General features: G+C 44.8%; 7 protein-coding genes across 7 annotated transcripts; 3 read left to right on the top strand and 4 right to left on the bottom strand.

The window, feature by feature from the left end:
* The first annotated feature begins 971 nt into the window (after positions 1-971).
* On the top strand, positions 972-2,870 carry LOC6591985 (ichor). Its single transcript, XM_002017174.1, has one exon. The coding sequence runs from the start codon at positions 972-974 to the stop codon at positions 2,868-2,870; it is 1,899 nt and encodes a 632-aa protein (XP_002017210.1).
* Positions 2,871-11,719: 8,849 nt separating this feature from the next.
* Positions 11,720-13,237, top strand: LOC6591840 (derlin-2). Its single transcript, XM_002017172.2, has 4 exons — positions 11,720-12,005; positions 12,099-12,455; positions 12,513-12,676; positions 12,735-13,237. Exons 1-4 carry the CDS (start codon positions 11,919-11,921, stop codon positions 12,901-12,903), a joined length of 777 nt encoding a protein of 258 aa, XP_002017208.2. The 5' UTR covers positions 11,720-11,918; the 3' UTR covers positions 12,904-13,237.
* Positions 13,238-13,400: 163 nt separating this feature from the next.
* LOC6591839 (succinate dehydrogenase assembly factor 3, mitochondrial) lies at positions 13,401-13,958 on the top strand. Its single transcript, XM_002017171.2, has 3 exons — positions 13,401-13,497; positions 13,571-13,680; positions 13,738-13,958. The coding sequence occupies exons 1-3, from the start codon at positions 13,416-13,418 to the stop codon at positions 13,939-13,941; spliced, it is 396 nt and encodes a 131-aa protein (XP_002017207.1). The 5' UTR covers positions 13,401-13,415; the 3' UTR covers positions 13,942-13,958.
* LOC6591838 (dihydrofolate reductase) lies at positions 13,939-14,602 on the bottom strand. The gene is made up of 2 exons (XM_002017170.2): positions 14,497-14,602; positions 13,939-14,436 (listed from the first exon to the last, which is right to left on the bottom strand). Exons 1-2 carry the CDS (start codon positions 14,589-14,591, stop codon positions 13,959-13,961), a joined length of 573 nt encoding a protein of 190 aa, XP_002017206.2. The 5' UTR covers positions 14,592-14,602; the 3' UTR covers positions 13,939-13,958.
* Positions 14,603-15,359: 757 nt separating this feature from the next.
* Positions 15,360-18,915, bottom strand: LOC6591837 (soluble guanylate cyclase 89Db). The gene is made up of 2 exons (XM_002017169.2): positions 18,897-18,915; positions 15,360-17,532 (listed from the first exon to the last, which is right to left on the bottom strand). The coding sequence occupies exon 2, from the start codon at positions 17,405-17,407 to the stop codon at positions 15,404-15,406; it is 2,004 nt and encodes a 667-aa protein (XP_002017205.1). The 5' UTR covers positions 17,408-17,532; positions 18,897-18,915; the 3' UTR covers positions 15,360-15,403.
* Positions 18,916-22,084: 3,169 nt separating this feature from the next.
* LOC6591836 (soluble guanylate cyclase 89Da) lies at positions 22,085-24,089 on the bottom strand. The gene has a single exon (XM_002017168.2). It carries the CDS (start codon positions 24,087-24,089, stop codon positions 22,086-22,088), a length of 2,004 nt encoding a protein of 667 aa, XP_002017204.1. The 3' UTR covers position 22,085.
* A 2,075-nt stretch (positions 24,090-26,164) lies between these two features.
* LOC6591835 (COP9 signalosome complex subunit 5) lies at positions 26,165-27,379 on the bottom strand. The gene is made up of 3 exons (XM_002017167.2): positions 27,088-27,379; positions 26,443-27,019; positions 26,165-26,382 (listed from the first exon to the last, which is right to left on the bottom strand). The coding sequence occupies exons 1-3, from the start codon at positions 27,346-27,348 to the stop codon at positions 26,237-26,239; spliced, it is 984 nt and encodes a 327-aa protein (XP_002017203.1). The 5' UTR covers positions 27,349-27,379; the 3' UTR covers positions 26,165-26,236.
* Positions 27,380-27,831: the final 452 nt, after the last annotated feature.

Here is a 27,831-nt window from a genome sequence, read left to right as displayed (position 1 = left end):
GAGAACTTCCACTTGCCCCAATCAAGCGTGGTGCCCCATCGAAATACAAATAATCGAATACGATAACACATTCGTAGCCAAATGCGTTCTCTCTCTCTCGCTCTGTCTCTCTCTCTTTCTGACCAATTTATATGCTAATTTAACTGATTATTAATGTTTTGACCCAAATTCCATTTGGAAATTATTATTGGCCGATTCTGGTATCGGTTTTAGTTTTCTTCGTTTTGTCATTTCTTCTTCATTTTCGTGTGCATCCGTATCTTCCTCTCTTTCTTCTTGTTTATGGATATTATAGCTTATCGAATGTCTTAACTTAATCTATCTGTTCGGCTCCGTCTCCGTGCCCCTCTGATGCCGGACAGGGACAGGGGCCGGAGGAATGAAAGCCCCGTGGAACCCTATTTTTGGTCAACAGGCGGACCGACGTTCTTCGATTTTTGTTTAATATTTTCATATTAAAGAATCATTAGTGGGGACCTATCAGTGTGTGGGGATCGATGTTGCTGCAGGTTGTCTGTCAGCAAGTGCCGGGATTGGGGAGATTGGGGAGAGATCATTAGGCAGGCGACGGAGAAAGATTCCTCCATGGCGGAAGCATTTCTTGTAAGCTCAATGGGAATCCAGGCTGTGTCTATGGGAAGATCAAAGATAATCCATTACACTATTAGGAATGAAATATGAATGGGACTTAACCTATCAGTGGGGATTCTCTGTGATCTAATGTAACCTAGAGAATATCATTTAGAGGAATGCAAAGAACTACCTGTTACAATAGTCATCTCTTAATACTAGATATGCATCTCCAAACTAACACATTTTGTTGATAAATAACTTGAGATTTGCACCATGACTAAATGCGATATGTGCTTCTGTTTTATATTTGCAGTTGAAGCTTGGTCATTGGATTGTTTGAAACGTGCTATTCCAAGGATCGGCAGAAGATTCGTATCGATCGCCTGGGTCAACTGACAATGAAGTTTTGCAGCATGAACGGCCCAAGTGAATCGGAAGTTGAAAGCCTCTTGATGAGTCCCTGCTGGGGACCGCCACAGAACAGCGGCCAGGACCAGTATCTGCTGGATGGCCACAAGCTGCTGCTCGAGCACGACCTGGACTCCCTGCCTAGCGATGCGGATCAGAAGAACTCGCTGGACGTGCTGGACAATCTGCTGCTCAATGGCTCCTCATTGAATGGGCTGTCCGACCTGAAGCCGCTGCCCCCCTTCACCGGCTACACGGGCCACCTGTCCATCAATGGCATCTCGGGCCACCACTACCATGCCATTGCCCAGCGGCTGCCGGACGAGAGCAACAACAACTACATACAGAGCGCCTACCAGGCCAACCCCAATGCCAATCCCACATCGACGACGGCCCAGAGCGGGCCCAACGGCGGTGGCGGTGGCGGTGGGGGGAGTGGCGGCGGGAGCAGCAACTCCTCCAACGAGCACAACATAGTCTCCTCCTCCACCTGCCTGCCCGAGAGCGTACTGAGCGGGGATCCCTGTGCGGACGCCTGCCTGGCCGATGTCAAGCTCTTTGCCGATAGTCAACTAGATTCTAAGCTTTACTCCGTCGCCGACAGCTGTGTGATGAGCGGGCCCGGCGGCGGAGGACCAGGTGGAGCGGGATCGGGCGGCGGGGGACAGGGGAACGGCCCGAGCATAGCCACATTGACGCCGATCGACCAGGTGGCCGACTCGCTGCATGGCAGCGGGGTGCGCATCTACAAGGACCTGACGGAATACGTGGACATGAACTCCATCGACGATATTGCGGCCATCATTGGATCGGCCATTGCGGACACGACGGTGCCCAATCAGCTGGACAAGGACGAGGGCAACGACACGCGGGACAGCTGGATGGATCTCGACGCCTGGATCGACGGCAACTGCATCCAGCAGGAGGGCAAGGTGCTCGTCTCGCAGCAGGACTCGCTGGGCGACTTCATGCTGCCCCACTCGCCACTGCCCATGCACGCCAGCAGCTCTACGCTGCAGAGTCTGCTCAGCCATGGCTACATGCCGCTCCTGCAGAACCGCCTCCAGCACGGTCCCCCTGGCTCTGGAAACAACAACAATAATCACTCCCACAACAACAACAATAATCACTCTCACAACAACAACAGCAACAACTCATCCTCGGCGACCACGACAGGGACATCCAAGGGGGAGGCGCCCACATCTACCTCATACTGCAATGAACTGTCGGCGGCAACGAGCAGCAGCTGCAGTCCGCCGGGCTCCGTGGTCAGCACCACGGACAACAGCCTGATGATCAATCCCCGCTACCTGTCCAACCAATCCCAGTCGAATCCGAACGGATCCAATTCCCACCAGCAGCAGCAGGCCGCCTACCAGCTCTCCGGCTCTGGCATGGGACCCCTCAATGGCCCAAACTCGATGAAGGACGGAGGACTCTGCTCCCCGGACATGCTGGGCAACTATCCGCACACGACGACGGCCACCACGACGGGCTCCGAGCTGCGGACGGGCACCCCCAAGGCCAAGCGATCGCGGGCCCAAAAGAAGTCCAGCCAACAGCACCAACAGCAACAGCAACAACAGCAGCAGCAGCAGCAGGGAGATAGTGGAAATGGCCCGTCCACGCCCCAGATGAGCGCCATTTCGCCCTCGAGCGTGGGCAGCTTCAGTGCCAGCGACTTGAGTGGACTGCTGGGGAAGGAGAAGCCCGTGCACCGGTGCAGCATCTGCAATCGGGGATTCCTCAACAAGTCCAACATCAAGGTGCATCTGCGCACCCACACCGGCGAGAAGCCCTTCCGGTGCGATGTCTGCGCCAAGGCCTTCCGCCAGAAGGCGCACTTGCTCAAACATCAACAGATACATAAGAGAATTGGGCGTGACTGACCGAGGCGGCGGCAGGCTCCTCGACAAATTTCTTGATTCTTGATTCGCTGGACCAACAAGAGGCAGAGAGCACGCTCTGAGTGTCTGCATCTGACCCCAGAGGCGGGGAGGGCCCCACTCCAAGGTCATGTCTAGTCATCGCATCACCAGCAATACGGGTTCTTCTTCTCGGGATCTGGATTGCTTGATCGGTGACTGCTTCTCCTGGCCAAAGGCTTCTCCCTGCTTCTGTGTGCGTGTGCGTCATTGCTTGGCCGGGACACTGGCCGGAGTGGCACAGGCACTCCGCCACTATCCCACACAGGTCGAGCAATCTCATACACACACTTTTTGATATTCGTTGTTGTTGGTTGCTTTTGATCTCTATAGCTAAATCGTAGTTACATACTCGTACATAGTGGAAATTATCAGGATTCGATTGATGAACAAAACTAAAGAACAATCTGCAGTACATTTCAGTTTTAAAGAAAGAAAAACTCTACATATTCAACATTGAAAGTAACTTGAAAGTGTACTTTAAGTGAGTGCTGTCTATTTTGAGAGGTCTTTATTAGAAAAGATTATTATTTGAAGGATTTGAGAACCGAGAGTTTCCGTGAGTTCTGTTCCATAGATATTTCAGGCATTAGTTGCAAACCAAATCAAGAACTTTAAAAGGCTATGTGTACATTGTCAGGCTAGCAAACAAAATCAACCTACTACCTCCAAGCAGGCAAATGGAGATACTATTTCCCACAAACGATATCCCTAAGATAGAGCTGACGATAGGCCAAAGAGACCACAAGCAATGTAAGAACAACGAAGCGTCCAATTGTCTTTCTGCAACTGTTGTTCTGTTTTGATGCAAATAAGCGTACTTCTAGCGACCAAGGTCCTGGCACAGGTAAAACATACATACATACATACACATATATTTATATATATATATATATAGAAATCAAAATCTAGACAATAATACCAACTAAGAGATGGGAGCGGAAGTCCCAGTTGTATAAAGTTCTGAAATGTTGTCTGTACCTCATCATGTTGAAGAAGCATACAAATTAAAGGTTTAACTAAAATTAATCAAGGAAGAGCAATACAATTTTAAATTACAATTATGTTATAGTTTCTGTACAAACCAATTAAAGAGCATTATTTATAAACATACATTTTATGGTAAGATTCAGTAGCGGGCTTGGCAAAATATTATTCTTAATAATCAATTTGCACAAAAATCTTAAATGTGGAAAGAGAAGTACGGAGAGTTGTTTAGCAATGTACTCAAGTAATAAATACGAATACGATTTAATTTAGCTAATATCTTAAAGCGTTGTTAATTTGTTTTTTAAAAAAAGTTTGTTGCTAAAGTTTTAAAGTTAATCTTAACCGTAAACCTTAAATTATGTTCGATATGCATGAAATTATTTATGATTAATTAACTATTTTGGAACACACACTCAAGCAAACAGTAAATTACATTTTAAACATAAATTAATGTAATTTTAATGGATGTTAATTCTATGGAAAAAAGCAAAAAACAATATCAATTGTGTTATTTTAGTTAACGTGCAATTTTATTTATTTTGTTCAACACATTTCGATTTGTAAATATTTATTTCGTAATTTTAATGCCTAATATTTAATTAATTCTATTTAAATAAATTCGAATGTCATTCAAAATGTGCAGAAAACAAATTAAGCTTACAATTTGGAAAATGTCTATTTTATTTTTAGAGTTTTGTTTCGTTCTATTTTTGGGATTCTTGGGCCTATGGGACCTCCAGGCGTATGCGTAATGAATGGAAATCGTCTTAAGAATTTGGTTTTCGAATGCGATTTTTGGAACCTAAGAAATGACTTTTGGGTGTCGCCGCATTGCATATGCCCCACACGGACCGGATCCCATTAGCAACCTGACTGCGTCGCGCTGAGGCACGTTCGGCCACAAAATGGAGTAGCAACAGACCCCAAGACAGAGCCCAAACCGAAACCTGACCGAACCGAACCGAACAGAAACCAAGAAACCGAGCAGAAACCAAACCAAACCAAACCAAACCGACAAGTCGGGTAGAATCATTATATTGACCACAAAGAAAGCCAGTGGAAGAAAGAGTCAAAGAAAGAGGGAGAAGCCCACACAGTGGTATGAGATACATATATACAAAGTCGGAGACGGAGTCGGAGACGGAGACAGAGAATGCCATACATACTGTGCCACTGACCCAATTTCCAAGACTCGTTTCTCGTTTGCCACAGCAGAACCGCAGCGGATTTGAAATGTTAACTCGAAGCAGCAGCAGCCAACCCAACGGCAAACAGATACAAAGATACTTTGCTCTTTCACCGCAGCAAGTCTGGAGGTAGACAACGATATACTGCCTCCTCTGCAGCCATGGCTACGACGGAATATAGGAGTGCATATGTGTGTGTGTGTATCTGAAGTGGAGTCTCGACTTCAGGCGAGTCGGGTTGAGTCGGGTCTCGCATCCGCATTTCTATGCTGCAGAGTCTCTTCATCTGGTGGTCGTGGTGGTGCTGCTTGCTGGTTGCTGCTTCTCCTGCTTCTTGATGTATCTGTAACTCGTTTCTGTATCTTGCGCCTTGTATCTGTGGCACTTAAATTTATGCAACATCATGGCAATGTCTCTGATGGTACTGGTACCGTACCCCTCCCCATCTCCCTCTCCCTGTCCCTGTTTCTACCGCATCCATGTCTTTCTCTGTCGCTTCGTTTTGTTCTAATCAAACTGTGCTACGTGTTGCGGCTGTCGCGCTGTCATGGGTTAAGCTTTTGTTGTACTCAACGACCGAAGTATCAAAAATTTCGAGATTTTGGCAAAAGAGAACTTAATGATGTAATTGGAAATGCATTAGAAACGGAAGATCTCCTCCAACCCCATCCCCATCCCCCTCGAAGCTCATTTCTGTGGAATCTCTTTTATCTGTTTTCTTTTCTTCTCTTGTCTATTTCTAATTAAAGTTTATGTCAATTAAAAGTTATTTTCCACTCATTCATCTTTTATTTTTTGGCCACTTAATTGCAGGCAGCTAACACTGTGCCCAAGCCTGACCCAGATCGTGCAGACCAAGTAGATAACACGGCAGATGGGGGAATCCTATAGGATTGAAATGCCTAAACAGTCATTTAAGACTCTCAGTAGTTACCATAGAATGGGCTCTGACAAAGACAGAGAGTGGGAAAGATGCTCCAAAGTTTGGTTACAGAGAACTTAATGGGAATTTAATTTAATTATGAAATATAATTTAATTCATTCAATTAGGTAGGTATAAACAAATCAATCGACAAAAACCAATATCAGCAGGAGAGCTTCTCCAAGACTACTGTAAGTATATTCGTATACTGCACCATTTTATTTCCCATACTCACCATCCCAAAAGGGTATCCAAGAGTGCATCTCCCATTTGCTTTGTCTCCTTCTTCGTCACTTCTTCTTTTCCCTGAATCCTATGTACATGACTCATCTAGTGGTAAAAGCTTGCTCTCGACCTTTCCAGGCGGCCTCGTCCAGTCGAGGCTATGCTTTTTCGCCTCTCCGCCATTCCCCCACTTCGTGAGCAGCCGTTGCAGTGTTTACCATTTGCTTTGGTTTATTTTTGGCACATGCAGTGGCTCACCCGCTGGCTCCTCCTACTCCCATTCTCTCCTCTTTCTGACAGACAGACAGACAGGATAGTCCAATGTAGGTTTTATAGGAGGGGTAGCAACTTGTAGTCTGTGAGCCTGAGACTGAGAGAGGATGATCACATACGGAGATCGGGACCTAACCCGATGCCTCACCTCATTTTCACACATACCCTGGGCAAGTCACTCTTTTAGTTGTTTTCGTTCAAAATAGCAAATCGGGCGTCGGTCGGCGGCGGTCGGTCGGTCGTGGGTCTTCGTCGCATATTCATATTGTCCAGCAGCTGTTGTTGTTGCTGCTGCTGAGGCTGCCTAGGCTGTGTGGCGCAGTTAAAGACACAATGACCTTGGGTGAAAGTTGCTCTCCATTTCTATTTTGTATCTGTTTGTCTGTGTGTATGTACTGTTTGTTGTTTGTCTATTTTTTGTGGCACTGTCACTGCTGCTACTGCTGCTACTGCTGCCGCTGCCGATGCTGTTGTTGCTAATGTTGTTTTGTTGCTGCTTATACTATGCCATTTTTGTACCTATGCACATACATATGTACATATGTACATGGTGGATGTATACAAACAGATGTCCATATGTACCTTTATTCATGCATATATTTTTACATACAGGTACAGTGAACGATCAATAATTGGCATACCTTTTCCATCAGAAGCACCACTGCAACATCATTGTAGACTCTGTAAATGGAAATATTGGTTTCAAAACAGATACAAATATTTTAAAATCAAATACTCAGATATCCCAATTAACAAATATTTCACGAAGTCAAAATCTTCCTTGGGAATTTTCCCATTTATAGGTAATATTCCTAGATTAGACCCTTTGTTTCTAGGTATCAAACGTCCACTGTATTGTCAGTTTCAAGTTAACGATTTTGTTTTGTCTCCATGTTTGCTTTGTGTCTGTATTTCTCCGTCTTCCCCTTTGGTGCTGCAGTTTTGATTACTTTTGCTCTTGATTGAGACTTTGATTGATGCACAGTCAAGCAGAAGATGGGAGGTGGAGCGGTAGAGGTATAGGTATAGGTAGAGCTAGAGCCACAAAACAGAACGGAAATGGATCGCGTGCCGGAAGTAGAGGGCGCGAGGAAGCACGACACGGGGTACTGCTTGAATTTCAGGTGGACTTGGACTTGTTAAATGCGAAAATGTTGCAATATTCATAATTTATGCATTCGCTTTTTCGGCAATTAAAACTATAATTCATATCCGAAACTGCAATGTTTTCATTTTGCAATGTTTTTACCACCCCGGAGCGCCACTGCGAAACACTGAGACTTTGTTTTCACGCATCGCCGATCGGCTGACCAAGATTCTGAGCAGAATAAATCATGTCTGTAATAACATTATAATCAATTATTAATATTTAAGTGTTGTGCTGGTTTTATTATTGTTTTTTCCTCGTTTTTACCAACTTTAATTAACAGCAAAAGCAAACAGTGCACAACGGAAAATCTTATGAAATACGCAATTAAACTTGATTATGATTCTGAGCCAAAAAACACTCGTACTACTAAAAGTATTACCAGCAAAGAAGCATTGCTAACAAGATCAAAGACAAGTACACTGAAAGGTGTGCGACATAACAACAGTACAGTGTTGCCAATAACTTCGATCTTGCATATCAAAGAAATAACTTACGACCATCTTCAATTCGGAGACTCTCCGTACTCGGATCTAGAAAAAACCAAAATCAAAGAAAATAAATTAATTATTAGCACATATGTATGTATAAACAAATGAACTCTCCGCTTCTTGTCTTTTTTTATCTATTTTAAATGTATGAAAAATCTCCATTTGAGCCATAGCCTGTCCAAGGGTACTCGTAGACATTTGCATATGTTTGTACGTATTTATTTATTTGCCCATAGCGAAAGTCTTTCTCTCCGACGGGGGGATATTTCACCATATCTTCCGTTGCGTTGTCAAGTTCGTGGTGCATTTTAATGGCACACACGATGGATGGCCTAAAACTGGTTAAGAACGGTTAAAGCCGAACAACAACAAAACGAAGACGAGGCGACGCGACGCGACTGCAATTAATTTACAATGCACAAGAGGCAAGAACAAGTAAAGTTAGCTTTTGAGGCCGAATCTATTGATACCCTAGCAGGACGATCCCTCCTCTAAGCCGTTGTGCGTATATGATCATTAAATTTGGTTAAACTTTGGCTTAGATACGATTGGGTAGATTTTGTTACACTATCTGTGAAAACAATCCATTTTGCAGCTGTATAAAATAGGATCTGTGCAAACTCTTAATGCTGATCGAAAACGATTTCGATTTTTCGATATATTTGCAAAGATCTGATTAAAATCGTTGTACCCTCTTTAAGAGTATCGCCACAGACGGCGCGTGATCTATGCGATCAATGGTCAGTGGGGTAGTGGTTGTGTTGTTGTGGGCGAGAAGGGGCGAGTGGTGAGGCAGAGGGACCTGGTACAGGGGGAACTGGCTGGTCAGCGACAAGTGACCTCATTTTTATTGGAACCTCTCTCGCGGCCTCTCTTGGTTGCGTGGCACGGCGTGTGTTGTACGTGTTGTTGTGCTTCTTTGTTGTTGTTGCTTGTTGTACGTTGTTCTACTTTGAAATTTCACTTTTCAAATGTGAGTTTTATAAGCGTGCTCGTATGGGTGAGTGTGTGCTAGTATTTGTGCTGAAGAAACACTAAGTAATTAATAGTCTAAATATTTTCCTCTATGCGTGAGGTTCGATGTTATTTCCTTGCAAGTTTGCGGCTTAAGTCATTCGAATGCAACTGGAATTTGCAAAAAAAAACAGTACAGTGGAAACTTCACACGATGGAAGAAGAGGAAGCCCCTGAAAACTGAGATCCCAAATAGCACAAATATGTACAGGAGTCATATTACAGGAACCTAGATGATGGTTACTTAAATGTCAGGACTACTCCTTGAACATACAGTAAAGGTATAGCTATACAACTATATACAGTATACCCCATAGCTAAAAATATAAATTTTAGAACTAATATTCGGATTTTATTCGGGTATAAATGTAGAGTAGCGGCCCTAGCTGCGCTTCTTTAGATATGTACAATATATATATATTCTATTGAGAACTTTTTTTGTTTTCTTATAATGAGCTTATTCCTGATTCCTACTGCAATACTAGTATGTATGACTTATGATATAGCTTGGGGTATATAATAAATTTATTTATAATTTAAACTTCAAATCAAATCATTATTATTTGGACACTAGTTTCATCTCCCTCGAACTCGAACGAGCTGTATTTTTCTTAATGAATCAATCGAGTCTCTCAGTGGCTTTTTAAGTAAACGGCATACCGGCTCAATCGAAAGAGCAGCACAGCCGAAAGAGCAACGGACAAAAGCAAGGCAACTCGATTTAACCTCAAACTTCAAAGTGTCACTGTCACGGCCCTTTTACTACTCTGCAGCCAAACAGCAAACGCAGCAACAACAAAGTCGTAGTCGCCATAACCTGTTGGCAATTCAGTTTATGACTTTTTTGCCTGAACTACGGTGGGCAAAATTCCACAAAACCGAACGACAAGCAGTGCCGGCTGCACTTCTCAGCTTTCACCACGTCTGTGTTCCACTGTGCAGTCGCACGTATTGCCACCAAAAAGTGGGTCAACATGAAACAAGCCAGAAAAAAAGTGGAAAAAAGCAACAGCAGCAGCAGTCAGAGCCAGAAACAACTACAAAGCGGCAAAATCACGCTGACGAACACGAACTGGCTCGCATCGGCTGGGAGCAAGAGAGATGCCACCAATAACTTGTTGAATTGCCTTGTGCTTGGAGCTGGCCGAAGATTTATTTTTGGGGGTTTGGCCTTTTTGGAATTTATGTAAAGTTTCCTAGGCTGGAGGGAGCAAAGGTGGCTCAGGCGCCTGGGGTTTGTGAGTGGGTGTGAGCAGCAGATATAAGCCGTGTTTATGTGTGTAACTGTACATTTTTGCAGGAAATATGCAGCGTCTCGACAAGTTTTTTAATGACATTCAAATTTTAAATTCCCGCCAAACTTGACAAGGCGCCATCTATTGCGAAAGTCCAGTACTACATAAGCTGTGTTTTTGCTTGTGGCGTTAGGGAATTTTTGCGACTCTAGTGTGACCAAAGTGACGAACAGTTTTCTTCCCCCGGCAGAAATCTATTAATTTAATTTTCAATTTTATATAGAAATCCAATAAAAGCAAATATTTCGAATAGGCCAATCATGTATAGAATTGATTCATCAATCGTATAAAATTGAGTGGGCATGGCTAAATGTTCCATATAGATAGTATTATTCAACGGAACAAAGAATTGGTCGTTTTTTGAATCGAATTTGAATTCGGCGCAGTTCGCCGCAGTTCGCCGCAGTTTGCCCCAGTTCGCTTTAGCAACAATGAGTCTCATTCCATACAATGTTGCTAATTCCATGCACAAATGTTGCGAATTCCAAGCACACATACCCTGGGGGAAATGAATGTTATAGAATTGTGAATACGTTTGTCTTCCAAGGCTCAGTAGGTATCAGGATCGACATAAATATATACAAGATACTAATAATGTACTTGAATATGTTTAAAGAATATCAATTTGAGAAAAGGTCTTAATAAATTACGTTTGATCATCATATAAAATTAGCGAAAGAGGGTGTCCAAAGGGCTATAAACGCATTACGTCTTCAAATACCAGCAACATTGCGACTCTTTTTTGGTTGGACTTTTTCGTTTAACCCTGTTTTTACGCAAAATCCAATAAAAGCAAGGATTAAAAACTATCCAATCTTGTAGAAAATTGATTCATTAATCGTGTAAAATTATGTGGGCATGGCTAAATGTTCTATTTAGCTGGTAATATTCAACGGAACAAAGAATATGAGGAATATGGTTTCCAATCCTGACGGAGAACGATTAACCTATTACAAGCCAAGGGGGTATTTCAATTTTCCACTGAAAATAATGAAAATTTAATCATTTTAGCGCAGTTCAGCTGAAAAATATCGTGTTTTTTTTTTAAGTTTATTGTAGAGATGGCATGAATCCTCAAGAAGAATTTACAATCAGTAAATCCTCAGTAATACCTCAAGTAGTTGAACTATTTAAATACAGGGGGCTTTAGTGGGAATCCGATAGAACCGAACATCGACAGGGTTGCCAATATTTTTCAATTTTTTTATTTTCCAGAAAAAAAAAACTGTTTTTACATTTATTGAAACATTTTTCAAGTTTTGCGGCTAATGTTGTTCCCCAAATAAAATATTTATAGTTTCGATTGTAAATTGAGTTGTCAGCCTAGGCAAGCATATCGGACATCCGTCGGAGGGAGTTTTCGACGTAGCAAATGTGAACGCAAAGTGGTGGGCAGACAACAACAAAACGCACAAATCAAGGAGCAGGCTTTGCCATACTGTGAGTCCAGCGGAAGCCAGCCGACGCCATGAATGCTCTGCGGCAATTCTATCTGGAGATCCCGGTCGTCACCAGGGCCTACACAACGGTCTGCGTGCTCACAACGCTGGCGGTGGTAAGTCATTGTCCCGATTAAGGCCGCCGCCTCCAGTGGGTGACGTGTACTCTCCCATCAGCCTGCTAACCATTTTTGTTTTGGCTCCTCCAGCACCTGGACCTGGTGTCGCCGCTACAGCTGTACTTTAATCCCACGCTGATTGTGCGCAAATTCCAAATCTGGCGACTGGCCACCACATTCCTGTACTTTGGAACCATCGGCATTACCTTCTTTTTTAATATGGTCTTCACATATCGCTACTGTCGCATGCTGGAGGACGGCTCCTTTCGCGGGCGTAGCTCGGACTTTGTCATGATGTTCATCTTTGGCGGCGTGCTGATGACATTCTTTGGAATATTTGTTAACCTGTTGTTCCTGGGCCAGGCCTTCACTCTGATGCTGGTCTATGTGTGGTCGCGACGAAATCCTTCGGTGCCCATGAACTTTTTCGGCGTGCTCAACTTTCAGGTGAGTCCAAGAGGTCTCTGAGAATAAGCTGCAAGTGTACTAATCTTGTTTGGACAGGCTCCCTATCTTCCCTGGGTGCTGCTCTGCTGCTCCATGATTCTGGGCAACACGGTTTGGGTGGACATTATTGGCATGGGCGTGGGCCACATCTACTATGTGCTGGAGGACGTATATCCAACACTCTCCAATGGTTACAGACTGATTAAGACTCCATATTTTCTGTAAGTTCTATTCTAATGAAAGCCACAATTCGCTTAAGCATGGCTCCTTCCCTTTTAGAAAACGGCTTTTCAATGAGCACATTGAGCGCAACTACCAGGCGGCCGCCGAGGATCGTCCCGGCGGATTTCCATGGGGCGGCGAGGGGGGAGAACCACTGCTAGGCCAAAACGGAGGGCAGCCTGAACCGGCGAATCAAGAGCCACCGGCTGCAGTGGCGCCGCAATAACAAAACTGAATTGTTAAAAAATTGTTTTCTATTCTGACGACGACAATGTTGTGTACCCCTCCGCCACCTCCCATTTGGTGCTTGGTATCATTAGGCGTATAGTATTGAGAGAGGTGTGCAATAGTTAGCCAAAGTTAATTCAAGGTGTGAGCGTGTATATAATTTATTGGGTTATTTTCTGATGCAGATGCAGTCCAATACACACAATACACATGCCACTAAATGTACTTTAAATTTGACCCTAAGAGATGCATTCATGATAGATTGAACGTTACACTGCACATGTGATTATATATATACAGACATGCTACAAATAAACGAAATTGAAAATGGATTTATTTTGAAAAATAAACCCTCTCATTCTTTAGTCCGCTCCTGTAATGGCGGCGCGCCATCTAGAGGTTGTTTTTGGCAGATCAGCTGTTTTTCTTGTCTACTGCTGTAATTTCAATTTGTGTTTCATTTTGAGTTCTGTTGACTCATAAAGTATTAGTTTGTGTAAGAAAATAACGATGTCAAATCTTGTGGTAAATCAACTCACACACCCGCAGCGCGTGCGTTTGCTTTATAAAACCATACTCCGCCTGCATCGAGGTGAGTTGCCCACATGGCTTGCATCTTGTTGTCAGCGTAAACTTCGTTGGTAACGGATTGGTGTTATTTCCAGGAATGCCCACAGAACTGCGTGCCCTGGGCGATGGCTATGTGCGAGACGAGTTCAGGAGGCATCTCAAATGTAATCCGATGGAGGCACAGCTCTTTATGACAGAATGGGCCGTAAGTTTTACGTAATTACCAAGAGGCAGACCTCGCAACTGACAGTTCTTTACGCAGCGCTATGCTTCCACAATTACCCAGCAGCTGGGCCTGCGAGGTAAGCCCAAGGGAGAGCTGGGCGAGGAAATGGATCCCAATGCAGTGGAAATGCTGAAGGATGACCAGGTGGTGCAGCTCTACGAACTCATGCTAGCCGCCAAGGGACTGGACGGCGATACAATCACGGCAGACGATGTGCGCGGCAGTAGTAAAAGCAAATAAATGCACAAATCGGTTTATTATTCTCGTTTTTCCAAAACCTTGTACTCATACTTAATGCCATTCTCCTCCTGCACGCCTACGGGTGTGTCCGCATCGGGCGGCACCTCACGAAAGCAGTCTGGAATACTGGGAAAGAAGGTATCACACTCGAAATTCTGCTGGATTTTGGTTATGTACAGCCGGTTGCAACGGGACGAGGCCATGGCTTCCTCGTAAACTCCACTACCGCCCACAATCCAGACGTTCTCGATTTGGTCGCGCAAGGTCTCCTCTTCCAGATGCTTCATGGCTTCCTCTAGGCTGGGGCACAAGACCACATCACTGGGAAGCTCTGCGGGCTGCAACGTGGTGCTCAAAACAATGTTCAAACGCTCTGGCAGCGGACGCTTGCTGGCGGGCACTCCAAAATATGTCTTTCTGCCCATTATTACCACATTGCGTTTGTTGGGATCGCTGGTTCGCTTGGTGGTGCGACTAAAATACTTCAGCTCGGATCTGCAGTCGTTCCCGCAGATATTAGGCACAGTATTAACTTATTGGTTCTAAATAACTTACTTTAGGCGCCATGGCAGATCTCCCTTTAAGCCAATGCCGAAGTTCTCGGACACCGCGACAATTAGATTAAAACGCAACATTTTTTTGCCAGTCATCTAGTGAATGTGACTATATATACAGCGTAAGTATCTCTAAACCGGAATCAAAAACAAATTAAAAGAAATCATGAACAGCTGGTGTCCGAATGACGCGCCAAAAATTAGTCGAAATTTGAAATGGACTATAAAAGAGGGTATGGGCCACAGGCAAAAAACCACCAAATCAAATTGCAAGGTTCGTACGAACCTCACCTTGCGTGCGATTTTGTCTTTCAAGGTATATTAGGCAAAAAGGGTTGATTTTACATTGTATTTTCCGGGCCATGTTACCTGTTGTCCATACCCCTTTTTCTCAACGCCTTCCGGTCGGATCTGAGAGAACGGTTGGAATTTGAAATTACAAGTACAAAAGTGGAAGCCAATCAGCCAATCGGCACACATTCGAACACAATAAGCATCAGATACTGGTTGGTAGCTAGGGCAACGTCGCTCGACGACGGGCCAGAACAGCAGCCTCCTTCATTCGGGCATGACATACTACATAACCTCGCTGCTGGTGCTCCAGATCGAAAGCAGAAATCACAGCACTGATGTGTTCACTGGCAAATGGCACAAAGGTGAGCCTCTTGGCCAATTTGGACAGCCGTTCGACATTGCCATAGCATAGCCATTGACATAGACAGCGGGGAGGGTGTGGCACCAGCGTCCCCCTGGATACATTGATTTGAACAAAAACTGTATATCCGGCTCCCGTCACAGCGCCAACTCCAAAAGGACTGCCCGGTAAATCAGAAAATGAAATTTATTAATTATTAAGACGCCGGATTATTATTATATAATTGGTCAAGTCAATTGATAGTGCTACAATATTACTCCGGTCCTTCCAGCAGCCAAAAAGTTTCCATCTCGCCCTTGCCTTTGACCTTGACCAAGCCACGCAGCTCCAATTTGTATCCGATCTTTCGTACCTTTGTGGCTGTGTAGTTAGAGAGCTGAATCTTCCAGGGATCGCTGCTGCTCTCCATGCGGGAGGCGGTATTGACCGTATCCCCGAAAAGGCAATAACGGGGCACCTTTTGGCCAACGACTCCGGCCACCACGGGACCCGAGTTGATGCCCACCCGAATAGCCACGCCGGGCAGCGCATGGGCCTTTACCTTCTTCATCACGCGCAGGGCCAGATCACATGCGTGCTCCGCATGCAAAGGATTAACGTCGGGTGCTCCTGACACGGCCATATATACCATGCCCACGGTCTCCACTTTGTATACGAACGGGGAAATAATTTCTTCATCGAGAGCCGAGAATACCTTGTTCAGTGTGGTCACAGCTTGCATAGCGTCTTGGATGTTGTTCGAGCCGCTGTCGTAAACATTCAGCACCTCGATGAAGATGACGGAGACCTCCTCAAAGCTTTGGCAGACATGCTCCTCACTCTTCCTCATGCGTTCGGCAATGGGACGAGGGATCATGGAGTAGAGGAGCTCATCACCCTGACGTTTCCAGGAATCAGCGAGCTCTAAGGACTTTTCCAGCTCATCGGAACGCTGCTCCTCCTTCTCGAACATGATCTCCAGCTTGGAGCAGTGCTGCCAGCCAGCCATGACCAGCTCCCTGCTGAGGCCATGCGGGTTGAGATCGTTTAGGTACAGACCAATGCCGTGCAACTCATCCAGATTCTCGATCAACGGACTGCACAGGAATATCAGCGAGTCCACATCCTTAATGTAGAACATCTGACCCTTGAGCAGGATGGATCGGAGACCTACAGAGGGACGACGCTGTCCCGTGGCAGGGTCGATTTCATCCTTCGTGGCGGCAGCAGCTTCGTCGTCCTTGGCGTGCTCCACACTGAATTCCTTGGCACTGGCCACGGCCATGGCTTGGGCTTCGTTGAGGCTGGCATCGTCGAAGGTGTCGTAGTCAAAGTTTAGGGCTGCATCGTATGCCGCGCGATTGTGACCCGTGCGGATAAGCTCAAACTCAAAGAGAACCGTTCGCATCTGGAGAATGGTCTCCCACTCGATCTTGGTGTCCTTGGGCCTCCTGCACTTAAACAAATCCAAAATGTGACTGCCAATGAAGCTCTTCGGATTCACCCCCGGATTGTGCAGTATCCACGTTTCGATGATCTTCTCGCCAGCGAGTGTTATCTTCATGTCGTGGTTCAACACGATCGTGAAGGGAAACAGCTCCAGGAACACGTTTAGGTCCACCGATGGCATCTTCATCTGGGACGGATGGGCAACGACGTTCACCCTCTTGGCCATATAGTCGCGATTATCAAAGTCCAGGCGGTACTTGACGATCACAGTCATCGGACCCTCCGACAGCTTGATGGGACCCGCTGTTCCGCCGCAAATGTCGTTCTGGCTCTCCAGAACATACGCAGTCATGTCCAGGTTATAGAACTCCTTAGCCACCTCCGTCATCTGCCCAATAAGGTACTTGGACATGCCTGTTCGTCCACTGCGATAGAGGATAACAGCTCCTTTGTCATCCATGTTGGTCAGCTGCATGCTCGGGGATTTCATCTTGGGATAGGTGAACCGCATCTGAAGGTGTATGTTGTCGATGGACTGCAGAAAGTCGCAGAAATATCGGCCCGTGGAGCGAATCATCTTGTCGTAGCCAAAGTTGGTGAAGAACCTCACGAAGCATTTGCCGAAGAAGTTCATACAGAAATCGAAGGACTCGCCGCTGCAGGCGGAGAGGGCTGCGGCAAAGTCCGGCATCATCTTGTCCGGATAGATCTGGTGGGTCTTAAAGCTGTTGTGCTTGCAGTCGATTATCTGGCAGATCTTTTTCCACATCTCCATCCCATACTCCTTCTGGATGTAGTGCTGCACGCTCTCGTACAGCATTCCATACATGATGGCGGCTGTTTGGGCGGCTCCTTTGGGATCAGTGTGTCAGTGGGGGCTATGTTGAGGTCTCTCGTGGCGAATGGTCAGTTTTCGCTCTTTCTGTCGCACAAATTGCCTGGGCAAAAGTTTCTCTGCAACGAGGAAAAGTTTGAGAACACATAATTAGGATAACAAAGTTTTTCCATTATTCACTGCTGGTAATTAGGTGAAGTCTGCCCCCAGGATATGAGAGAGTGTGTCAGGCCAGGGATTAGCTAGCGAAGATAAGCTCGAGTGATTGATGAGAGCTTAAGTGAGAGACCGCCTACCCCGTAAGCCATCAAATAAAATCATCAGGCGTTAAATTGACTTGGATTTTAAAGAACATTAAGTAACATATTCCAGGAAAATGAATTACTGCAGTCCTCTCCTATCTACTCCTCAACAGGCGCTAGGGAAAGTTAAGCCTGCTTTCCTTTTCCTTGCCTTTTGATTTATTGCCTCTACAGTTTAATTTGGCCACATGTGCCATGTGCCAGGACCAGGCACGCGCCTCCTCTGAGTCGTTTACTCATGTTCCGCAGTGCTCGTCACGTCCTTGCCAGAGCTCGTTGTCCCCTTGACTTATTTCCTTTGGCTCTTTGTTGCCGTTAATTCGCCTTGTTGCGGTGGCTTCTTTTCAATTTTACCGCCCCAAGCCCCCCGGGCCGGTCGAAGGTTAAACTTGCTGTTGGGCCATAAATTTTCCAACATCTTTCGGGAGTTTGTGTATTCAATTTTGACCAAAACAGGCACATTTCTCTTAGGCCAAGAGTCGTAAAAATATGTATACATATATATACCAACAAATTCTTTAGTCTGCATTTGGAAGTGGTATAGGAAAATGCTGGCGTTTGATTAATGTTTCCGGATGTTAACTGACAAATAAAAATGTATTAAAGCGGATTCTCTTTTCTATTACGAGTATTCATACTTTTCCAATAAATAAGATAATGTATCCTTTAAATCCTCACAATAAATTTTGTATATTATTAAGTAATAAAAAATTGTGCAAAGGTGATAATCTTTGTATCCTCAGTTTTATCACTCTTATAACAAAATGAGCTGATTTTCAGGATTTAAATTTACATATTTCTGGGCTCATCTCTTCAATCATATTTTAGATATCATTCGTAATGATGAGATGAGTGGATGGGATTAAGTATTAAAATAATCAGATTATTCAATTATCAATAAATAATTGTATAATAATAAATAATCTACTAATAAAACGGTTTCTCAAAAAAGGCGACCCAACGTAATTAATTACAAACAAATTCAACACCCAAAGTAAAAGCTCTCTATAAATATCTAGGGATCCATTTAAAATACACGCCAAGAGGCTGCCCAACCTTTGCTTCGCTCGGAAAACCAATGAAAAATTAATACCCACTTAAACATAGTTGATTTCCCTGATAAATCCCTCCCACAAGTGGCTGTGAAATTAGCATATTGTATCCCTGCTAATCCGGCTTACATTAGATTGCCTTTTCGCCTTTCGCCGTTGATTAAATCGCCATCAGGTATTCCAGATATTCAAATTTTGTTTCGCACTTCTTTCGTTAGACCACGGGTATATGATTCTGAAGTTTTAATTTTATCCACGCGGCATTTGCTTGTAGCTTATTTATAATTTACGGGAACCTGCCCGAACACTCACACAAACACTTTTGGGGCATATGCTCACACACAGCCTCCTCCCGGATACGTTAAGACTCGATATGTATATTTTTTTTCTGTGGAGCTCTTTCTCTCTCCCTGTTTCTGGGTCCGTGTTCCGTCGTCGTCTGTTGCTATTGTTACACTAAATTTGTTTGTCCGCCTGTCGCAGCTTCTTTGGCTTTTTCCCGTGTGATTTGCTCCATGATTCCTCTGACAGAACTTCGTGAGTCTGGGTCGGAGTCGATGTCGTCGGTTCCGTCGTGCAAAGCTTTTCCCTCAGCCGGCAATCAGACAGGCGGTCGTCGTACGAATGGAGCGTGTATCGTTGTCGGTCTGTCCTTTTATAGCCCCCCGGCAGCCAGATTCCTGCTGGATGGATGTTTCCGGGCCACTTACGACCTCCGTGTTTGCGCCTCGACACGCACTTCTCTGTTTGACCATCATCATCATCATCATTATGGACATCGGCAGTCAATGCTCTTGGCTTCGGGTCTCTGGGTCCTCCGTCCTCCGTCCTATGTCAATTGCCACTTTCTCTCTTTCTCGATAAAGTATCAACATTGACACACTGCCAAAGAACTCATTTTTCTCTCTGTTCGTTTCTTTTATGGTACACACACAATACGCATCGAATACGTGCTCGCGTTCTTGGTATTCCGTGCAAAATATTGTCCCTTGTCTCAAACTCCTTTGCGTTACACTTAAAAGGTTTTCACAGGGATGGGTAATACTCGTACATACATCTTTGGCTTCTTAGAGAAGAGCTTTACTTCTCTGATCTGAATAAACTTTTTATATGGAGGGGGTTTGAGCGTTTTTATAGAAACACTTGAACAGATTCTTCATAAAGTAGGAAAATATTCCATCGAAGGTTATTTTTTTGGGGGTTATAAAGGATTTTTATATAGATTTTTTACATTACGACGAGCTGCACTTAAAAAAACAAAAGTTCCCCAAATCTTAGAATTTTTCTCGTGATACACCGTCTTGTTTCACAGTAGAAAATGTGATTTGAAGATTGGTTTCAGCGGCTGTACGAGTAAAGTGTATCTATCATCATGGAGAATATTTTGAACGGCAATAAAATAATTTTCAATAAATGGTTACGGACCTAAAAGGCCTCCTACATATAACTAAGGCTTCAACTATTTTTTTGTTCTTTCATCAATGATAATCAATATTTTGAACACTTAATCAACTCAGCTTAATCTGAGTTGGTACGTATGTTATATAAAGCCTGAACTCTTTTCCAAATCTAGCTCTATCCATTCCGTTATATGGGAATGTTCTTGACACTCGTCCAGCCCTGGAAGTCTTTGCTTTTAACTGCTCGTCAAATGTATCATTGTCGTAGCCTTTCGCTTTCGTTTTTGCCTTGGCATTTTCCCATTTCCCTTGGTGGTTGGATGGGTGACAGTGGGTTGGGGCTACTGTTTTTAATGCCATTCCATTTTCACGCATACTTTTGCAATAAATACATACAAACGTTCATAAACATGTGTGTGTGAATGAGAGAGTCCTGGCTACATATTTGATGTTGTGCTTTAAAGCAATTTAAAGAGGATTTCGGATTTGTCTATCGTGGGGCTCCCCCACAGCATTACAGCCTCACAGCCTCCCAACCGAACCTTTGTCCTACTTTACCCAAACGGCTGTCCGGGAGAGCTTTTCAAATAAGCGTTGACAATCTTATGGGCAGCGCATGAATTGCCAAAAGTGAAGATAGTGTGCGAGGACATGGGCCAGCGAGCATCTCTGCTGGATGTCAGAGTCACGGACACGGAACGGAAGGGCTATTTTGGCAACGCTTAAAACCCACTCAAAATGTCATTAATAACGCACAGGAAAGGGCCGATTAAAATGAGAAATTGAGCTAAAACTAAATACGAGAGGGACATCATGTTTTGTCCCTTCATTTCACCAAAATAAAAAACTTAATTAGTCCTGTGTGGGGGTGCGATTGGTCATTGTCATTATTGGTCTAGAATTAATTGGCAGACGTCCAGGCACTTGAGCTTCTCTGCGGTGCACGCAAAATGGCTTAATTTCATTTCGGTAAGAAGAGCAGGGTAAGTAAAGGAACTCCAAAAGCCATCGACGTGAACGCACTTAGAGAAAACTAATTACATCTTGAGCAATTTAATTTTAGATATAGGTCGAGTAAATTCTTAAGGGATGTTTCCTTCAATACTTAAAACTAGTTTGGAACTTAAAAACAGTATCGGGATATATTTAATTCGTGTAAATGTATGTAACAGGATCCCATAAAGGATCAATAGCCGAGGCGATATCTGCACGTCTCTTTATAACTATTATAAGGGGATAATATAGCAAGTATAACCAGATTCTGTGTGCAGAATCGTATGGCATAATCTTCTGGCAATCAAAAGCTTCCAGAGACGCAAAGGTGGAAAAGACGATAAAGGTGGCCCAATATCTTTCTATCCTGATCTATTTCCACGCTACGATCTATGTATCTATTAACTCTCATAAATGTACATACATATCTTTAAGGATCTGGGGTCCAAGTAGAAAAACCTACACTCGTATTCTTGATATCAAAGATTTTTTCTCAGTGCAGAACCCAGTCCATTTACGACTTACATGGGCTTCTGATAGTTGGGCCTGCTTGGATAGCTATAGATGGTGTGCCAAACGACACGCAATCTCCCCATAAAAGTTATTAAAAAGGGATATTCGGAAATGGGTTGTCTGCTGGGAATGGGGCTAGATATGAGACCCTCGTCAGTTAGACGAGGAGTTCCGTTCGAGCAAAAGGAAAGCGGTTGTTAACTAAATTCCCGTTTACGAGTGTCGTTAAACTAGGGTTTGTGACCTCAGATGAGATATCTGATATACTTAGACTTAGATTCAATCAAACTGAAAGTAGAAAGAGGGAAATTCTCTTTTATTGCAACTAGTTTTAAGTGTAGTACAATATTTTTAGTGCAGGTGTTCTACATTAAATCATAAATAATTTTTTTTTTCATTTCTATTCAATCGTTTAGCCCTCTGGTCCCTCGAGCAGCCAATAGGTCTCCATTTCGCCCTTACCCTTGACCTTGACAGTACCACGGGACTCGACCTTATAGCCAAGTTCTCGCACCTTGTCTGCCGTGTATTTGGAGAGCTGAATCTTCCAAGGATCACTGCTGCTCTCCATGCGGGAGGCGGTATTGACCGTATCCCCGAAGAGGCAATAACGGGGAACCTTTTGGCCAACGACTCCGGCCACCACGGGACCCGAGTTGATGCCCACCCGAATAGCCACATCGCCCATATCCTTGGGATGAAACTTCTTCATCACGCGCAGTGCCATATCGCACGCGTGCTGCGCATGCAAGGGATTGACGTCCGGTGCCCCGGACACCGCCATGTAGACCATGCCCACTGTCTCCACTTTGTAGACGAACGGGGAAATGATTTCCTTATCGAGAACCGAGAAAACCTTGTTCAGCGTATTCACTGCCATCATGGCTCCCTGAATGCTGTTCAAGCCGCCGTCGTAGACATTCAGGACCTCGATGAAGATGACGGAGACCTCCTCGAAGCTCTCACAAACCTGCTCCTGGCTGTTCCTCATTCGTTCGGCAATGGGACGTGGGATCATGGAGTATAGGAGGTCATCACCCTGACGTTTCCAAGAGTCAGCAAGCTCTAAGGACTTTTCCAGTTCATCAGATCGCTGCTCCTCCTTCTCGAACATGATCTCTAGCTTCGAGCAGTGTTGCCAGCCAGCCATGACCAGCTCCCTGCTGAGGCCATGCGGGTTGAGATCGTTCAGGTACAGACCAATGGCATGCAGTTCATCCAGGTTCTCGATCAACGGACTGCACAGGAAAATCAGCGAGTCCACATCCTTGATGTAGAACATCTGACCCTTGAGCAGAATGGATTTCAGGCCCTGGGAGGAGCGACGTTCACCCGTGGCCGGATCGATTTCGTCCTCTCCAGCAGCCAGCTCCGCCTCGGCAGGATGTGCGTCATTGAACTCCTTGGCCTTAGTGATGGCCATGGTCTGCGCCTCGTTTAGATCCATTTCGTCGTAGTTCTCAAAGTCCATGTTCAGGGCTGCGTCGTAGGCATCCCGATTATGCCCCGTACGGATCAGCTCGAACTCGAAGAGAACCGCCCGCATCTGGATCAATGTGTCCCAATCGATGGTGGTGTCCTTGGGCCGTCGACAGTGGAACAGGTCCATCACGTGAGTGCCTATGAAGCCCTTGAGATTAGCCCCAGGATTGTGCATTATCCATGTCTCCACAATCTTCTCCCCGGCATGTGTAATCTTCATGTCGTGGTTCAGGACGAAGGTGAAGGGGAACAGGTCCAGAAAAACGTCCAGTTTCACCGTGGGCATCTTCAGCTGCGAGGGATGCGCCTCCGTGTTCACACGCTTGGCCATATATTCAGAGTTGTCGAAGTCCAGGCGATACTTCACGATGACAGTAAGCGGACCCTCCGTCATCTTGATGGGACCCGCCGTCCCGCCGCTGATGTCGTTTTGGCTCTCGATTACATATGCCTTGATGTGCAGTCCATAAAATTCCTGAGCCACCTCCGTCATCTGCCCAATAAGGTACTTGGACATGCCCGTTCGGCTGCTCCGATAGAGGATGACAGCCCCCTTGTCGTCCATGCTGGTCAGCTGCATGCTCGGCGACTTCATCTTGGGATAGGTGAACCGCATGATCAGGTGAATGTTGTCGATGGACTGCAGAAAGTCGCAGAAATATCGGCCCGTGGAGCGAATCATCTTGTCGTAGCCAAAGTTGCTAAAGAACCTGACGAAGCACTTCCCAAAGAAGTTCATACAGGAGTCGAAGGACTCGCCCGTGCAGGCGGACAGGGCCGCCGCTATGTCCGGCATCAGCTTGTCCGGATAGATCTGGTGGGTCTTGAAACTGTTGTGCTTGCAGTCGATGATCTGACAGACCTTCTTCCAAACGTGTGTGCCGTACTCCTCCTGCACATAGTGCTGGACACTCTCATAGAGCATGCCATACATGATTGATGGATCTGTGAATCTGTGAAAGTAAATAGGAACATAAAAGATTCTCCATCATCCCATCTCCCAGCTTTCTATCTCTCTGTCAATGATAACTCAATGGTATGCCTCACCTTGTTCAACAGGTCCAACTTCTTCAATGATAGCTCAATGGTATGCCTCACCTTGTTCAACAGGTCCAACTTCTATGGCACACTTTAAGACTCGCTCAAAATTCTTTTTTAAACGTTACTTATTTTCTCTTTTATTTCCGTTTTAGTTGGCAATCTTCTCCGGCAGAATCCGAGCCCTATTTAGTTTCTAATTTGAAGGAAATTCAATTTATGACACACAGGCGTCCCCAAGCAGGCTGCACTTCACACACGAACACACACGCAATCCCGCAGAGTCGACAATTTTACCATTATATTCTTCAGTCGGTCTCGTTGCTCGTCCTTTGCTTTTTCCGTTGTGGCTTTAATTTCCTTGTTCTGCTTCACTGATGGAGGATGCTGTCGTGTGTGGGTGTGACTGTGGCTGTGGGGACATGGCTTCGGACCTTGTGCGGTCCTTGTGGATGGTATGTACTGTGTTAAAGCTTTCCTGCTGGCTTTGTCTGTGCGAATGAAACGTCTACCCCTGGGTTCCAGCTCTTTTATAGTCGACCAGCACTCAGCTTACACTCTTACTCTTACCCCTCTTAGTAGTCCGTCCGCACTTATTCCCTTTCAGTACCCCCCACCTAGTCGGGCAGTATTACATTTCATGTCATTGCTCCTTGTTGAGGCCAATTGACTGTCGCATTTCGATAAAGTATCAAAAATGAAGTATTTTCCCCTAGTTTATGGCTTTTATAATAATAACTCACACGCTAAAGCCGCTTTCCCTACAGTGCGGAATGGTACGGAGGGTTTTACTTGAAGCTAAATCTCTATAAAAGACAATTCTGTGTCCCTTTCTGTTTGCGATGTTATTTTTCTTGGAATTATTTTGCTTTTGATGTCGGATTATTTGTCCTGTCTAACGCCGCAATTTACATTTGGGGATTTAAAAATTCCCCCCAACCGAATTCGGTTGCATTGTTTATAGAAGTTCTTGGGGCAGAGGGATTTATAGGGGTATAGCAAACACACAAAAACACCTACACTTGCACACAAATATTTGACATTGGTGCGACGCCAGGATTGTCAAAGTGATGATAACGGTTAAATGTGGTTGGAGAGAGAGCGGAAAGTACGGTGGACTCCCGACGGGATGAACTCAATAAGATATATCATTTGTGACTGTATCAGAAAATGTAAAAGAGGTAAGCAAACGAAGCCGGATCAACGGATCTGGCCTTAGAAAGTACTGTACAAACTGCAGATCGAAGATCCTACGTTCTAGGATTATGGCACCGACTCAGCTTTCCAGACAAAACAGACGTGCCGAATATGCCGCGGGCCACGGTCAGTAACGAAGCATATATGAAAGGAGAATTAAAACCTTGCACAACCCTGTCTACGGCCCACTTTTTGTGCAACATATTGTTATAGTATAGTCCTTGATAATTATCAACTATTATCGGTAGCAGTAAAAAAATTCCTCTAGCATGTTCATTGATTTATGCTTTGGATAATCTTCATTTATTAGTCTCTCTCGAGACTCGAGTGTTCACTGTAGCAAGGAGCTTGGTATTTGCATTACCGCCATCTGGTGCCGGGGGATGGTATGCCAGGGACCAGGCTATAAACGTGACAACGTATTTAATAAGCGACCAAGCCACCTCTCTAGTCAACGAAATTGATTGGGCCACGTGCAGGGAGAGCGTTGACACTTCACTTGTGACCTATGCAGACACCGGTATCGGTGTCCAACAGGCCGTCCTGACACTTGACAGACACGCAATCAGGGAATAAAAGTTATAAAATACGCTTAACGATATAAATGATGAAACAAATTGATTGATGAGAAGGCAATGCCATAGCTGCTGCTGTCCAAAGTACATTTCAAATAAACGAACCTCGTCCCAAAGAGTACCCAAACAACTAAGGAATAATTCTGTAAGCAGTCATTTGGCTGTCTGGAGTCTAGCTAGTAGCGTTTTTAAAGAAAAATTTCAATCCACTCGGTGTATTTTGAAATCAATAGAAATATCGTATTTTATAATGATCTAATGCAGCGAGGCCCTATTTTCCCAGGCCCACCTTATTGAAGAGCTTATCCTTGACTATCTGGGCCATCAGGCCGTGTATCAACTCAATTGTGGAGCGGCTGCAGTCGCGCGTAGCTTTGGACAGCTTGTCCTCGGAGCGTTTCTCGTTAACATCGGTGCCTGTGAAATAAGAAGCTGGCACTTAGAAGGCTCAAGACTCGGCTTCTATTCGATATTTACCGCGACCCAGAAAGTTTTCACTCTGCTCCAGCTTCTCGGACAAGTCCATGATCTGGCCAGTGGTGTATTCCGTGTTGGTCAGCAGCCCAGAGCTGCCCAGGGTGTTCACCCAGTACTTGTTCCACAAGGAGTCGAGCAATTTGCGGTCCAGAGCCGACTTGAAGTAGCTAATCTCCAGCGGATAGTACTGCTTGCAGTGCACACCGAAATCCTCAATCTTGTTCAACGGTATGGTCTGGTACTCGGATGGCTCCTCGTTTGGGGGCTTATAGCCCTTTGGATAGGTGCGGAAGGCACCCAGACAAACCTTGCCAGCAGAGACAGTGCGCACAGGATCGACCACAATAGCCACGAAGGGCTCCTGGTAGGTCTGGTTCAGCATCTGTGTGGAAACGTCAATGCCAGACAGCCAGCAGCCGTATCCGGGGTGGCTGTGGTACCAGCCGACGGCATGCTCCATGCGCCCAACCTCCTTGGCAGCCTCCATGTAGGCAGTCATGTACTCATAGGCCTGCGCCTGGGCATTCACGCGTGTCTCAGTGCCCTCCACTGGCAGGGCAAACGCGTCCATCACAATCTACCGGCGAATGAGACTTCAGCGTAAGAGGTTCTTTGTCTTTTTGTTTGTTATTTTTGTTTGCTCACCATCGTGTTGTCCTCAACCTTGCCCAGCATTAAGCCCATAACCTCGAGAGTGCCGCCGGAGCGGGCGTGCATGACTATCTTCAGCAGCGCCAGAGCTGAAATCTTTATGTCCTTAAAGAAATGTGGATCTTTTTCCCAGGGCTTGGCGTCAATAATCTGACGCTGCTGTTCGGCATCATAGCGGAAGATTTCGTCACAGCTGGGCAGAGTCTGTATGTTGTTCTCCAGCTCCCAAGTCTTTTGTGCAGCATCGACATCCATTTTGTTCGTAGATTCTTCTAATATTTCTTTATCAATTCTTTTTTGTTTTATTCCGGCTATTGGGATCACATTTATCGATAGAATATATCGACCTTTCGAAATATACCAAAATATACCGTAAATATACTGACAAATTTATGTTCTATTATACATATTCCTCTTTTTTGGTATTCCGTCTAATGTTACTAGCTAATTTTATACGAATGATGAGTTATGTTTCTATATGACTGCCAACGACCATAGTACGCTCATACATCGGCTCTCGTCCAAATTGTTTTTTTTTATTATTTCGATATCAATTATTAGTATGACCAGATTGGCATATGCAACTCGTGAAATTCTCGACTATTTCTTGTTATTTAATTGTTAAGTGTAGTTATGTCATGAAGCTACTCACAAACAGCTAAAATCCGCAAACGTAGCTTTTCTTTTATTTTGTTTGTTAATGAAAAACTGGAAAACCTATTCCTGCATAATATACAT

The sequence above is a fragment of the Drosophila persimilis genome, unplaced genomic scaffold, assembly GCF_003286085.1.
Source record: "Drosophila persimilis strain 14011-0111.01,24,50 unplaced genomic scaffold, DperRS2 tig00000000-arrow-pilon, whole genome shotgun sequence".
Lineage (NCBI taxonomy): Eukaryota > Metazoa > Arthropoda > Insecta > Diptera > Drosophilidae > Drosophila > Drosophila persimilis.
This window is presented reverse-complemented; position numbering and strand designations above follow the sequence as displayed.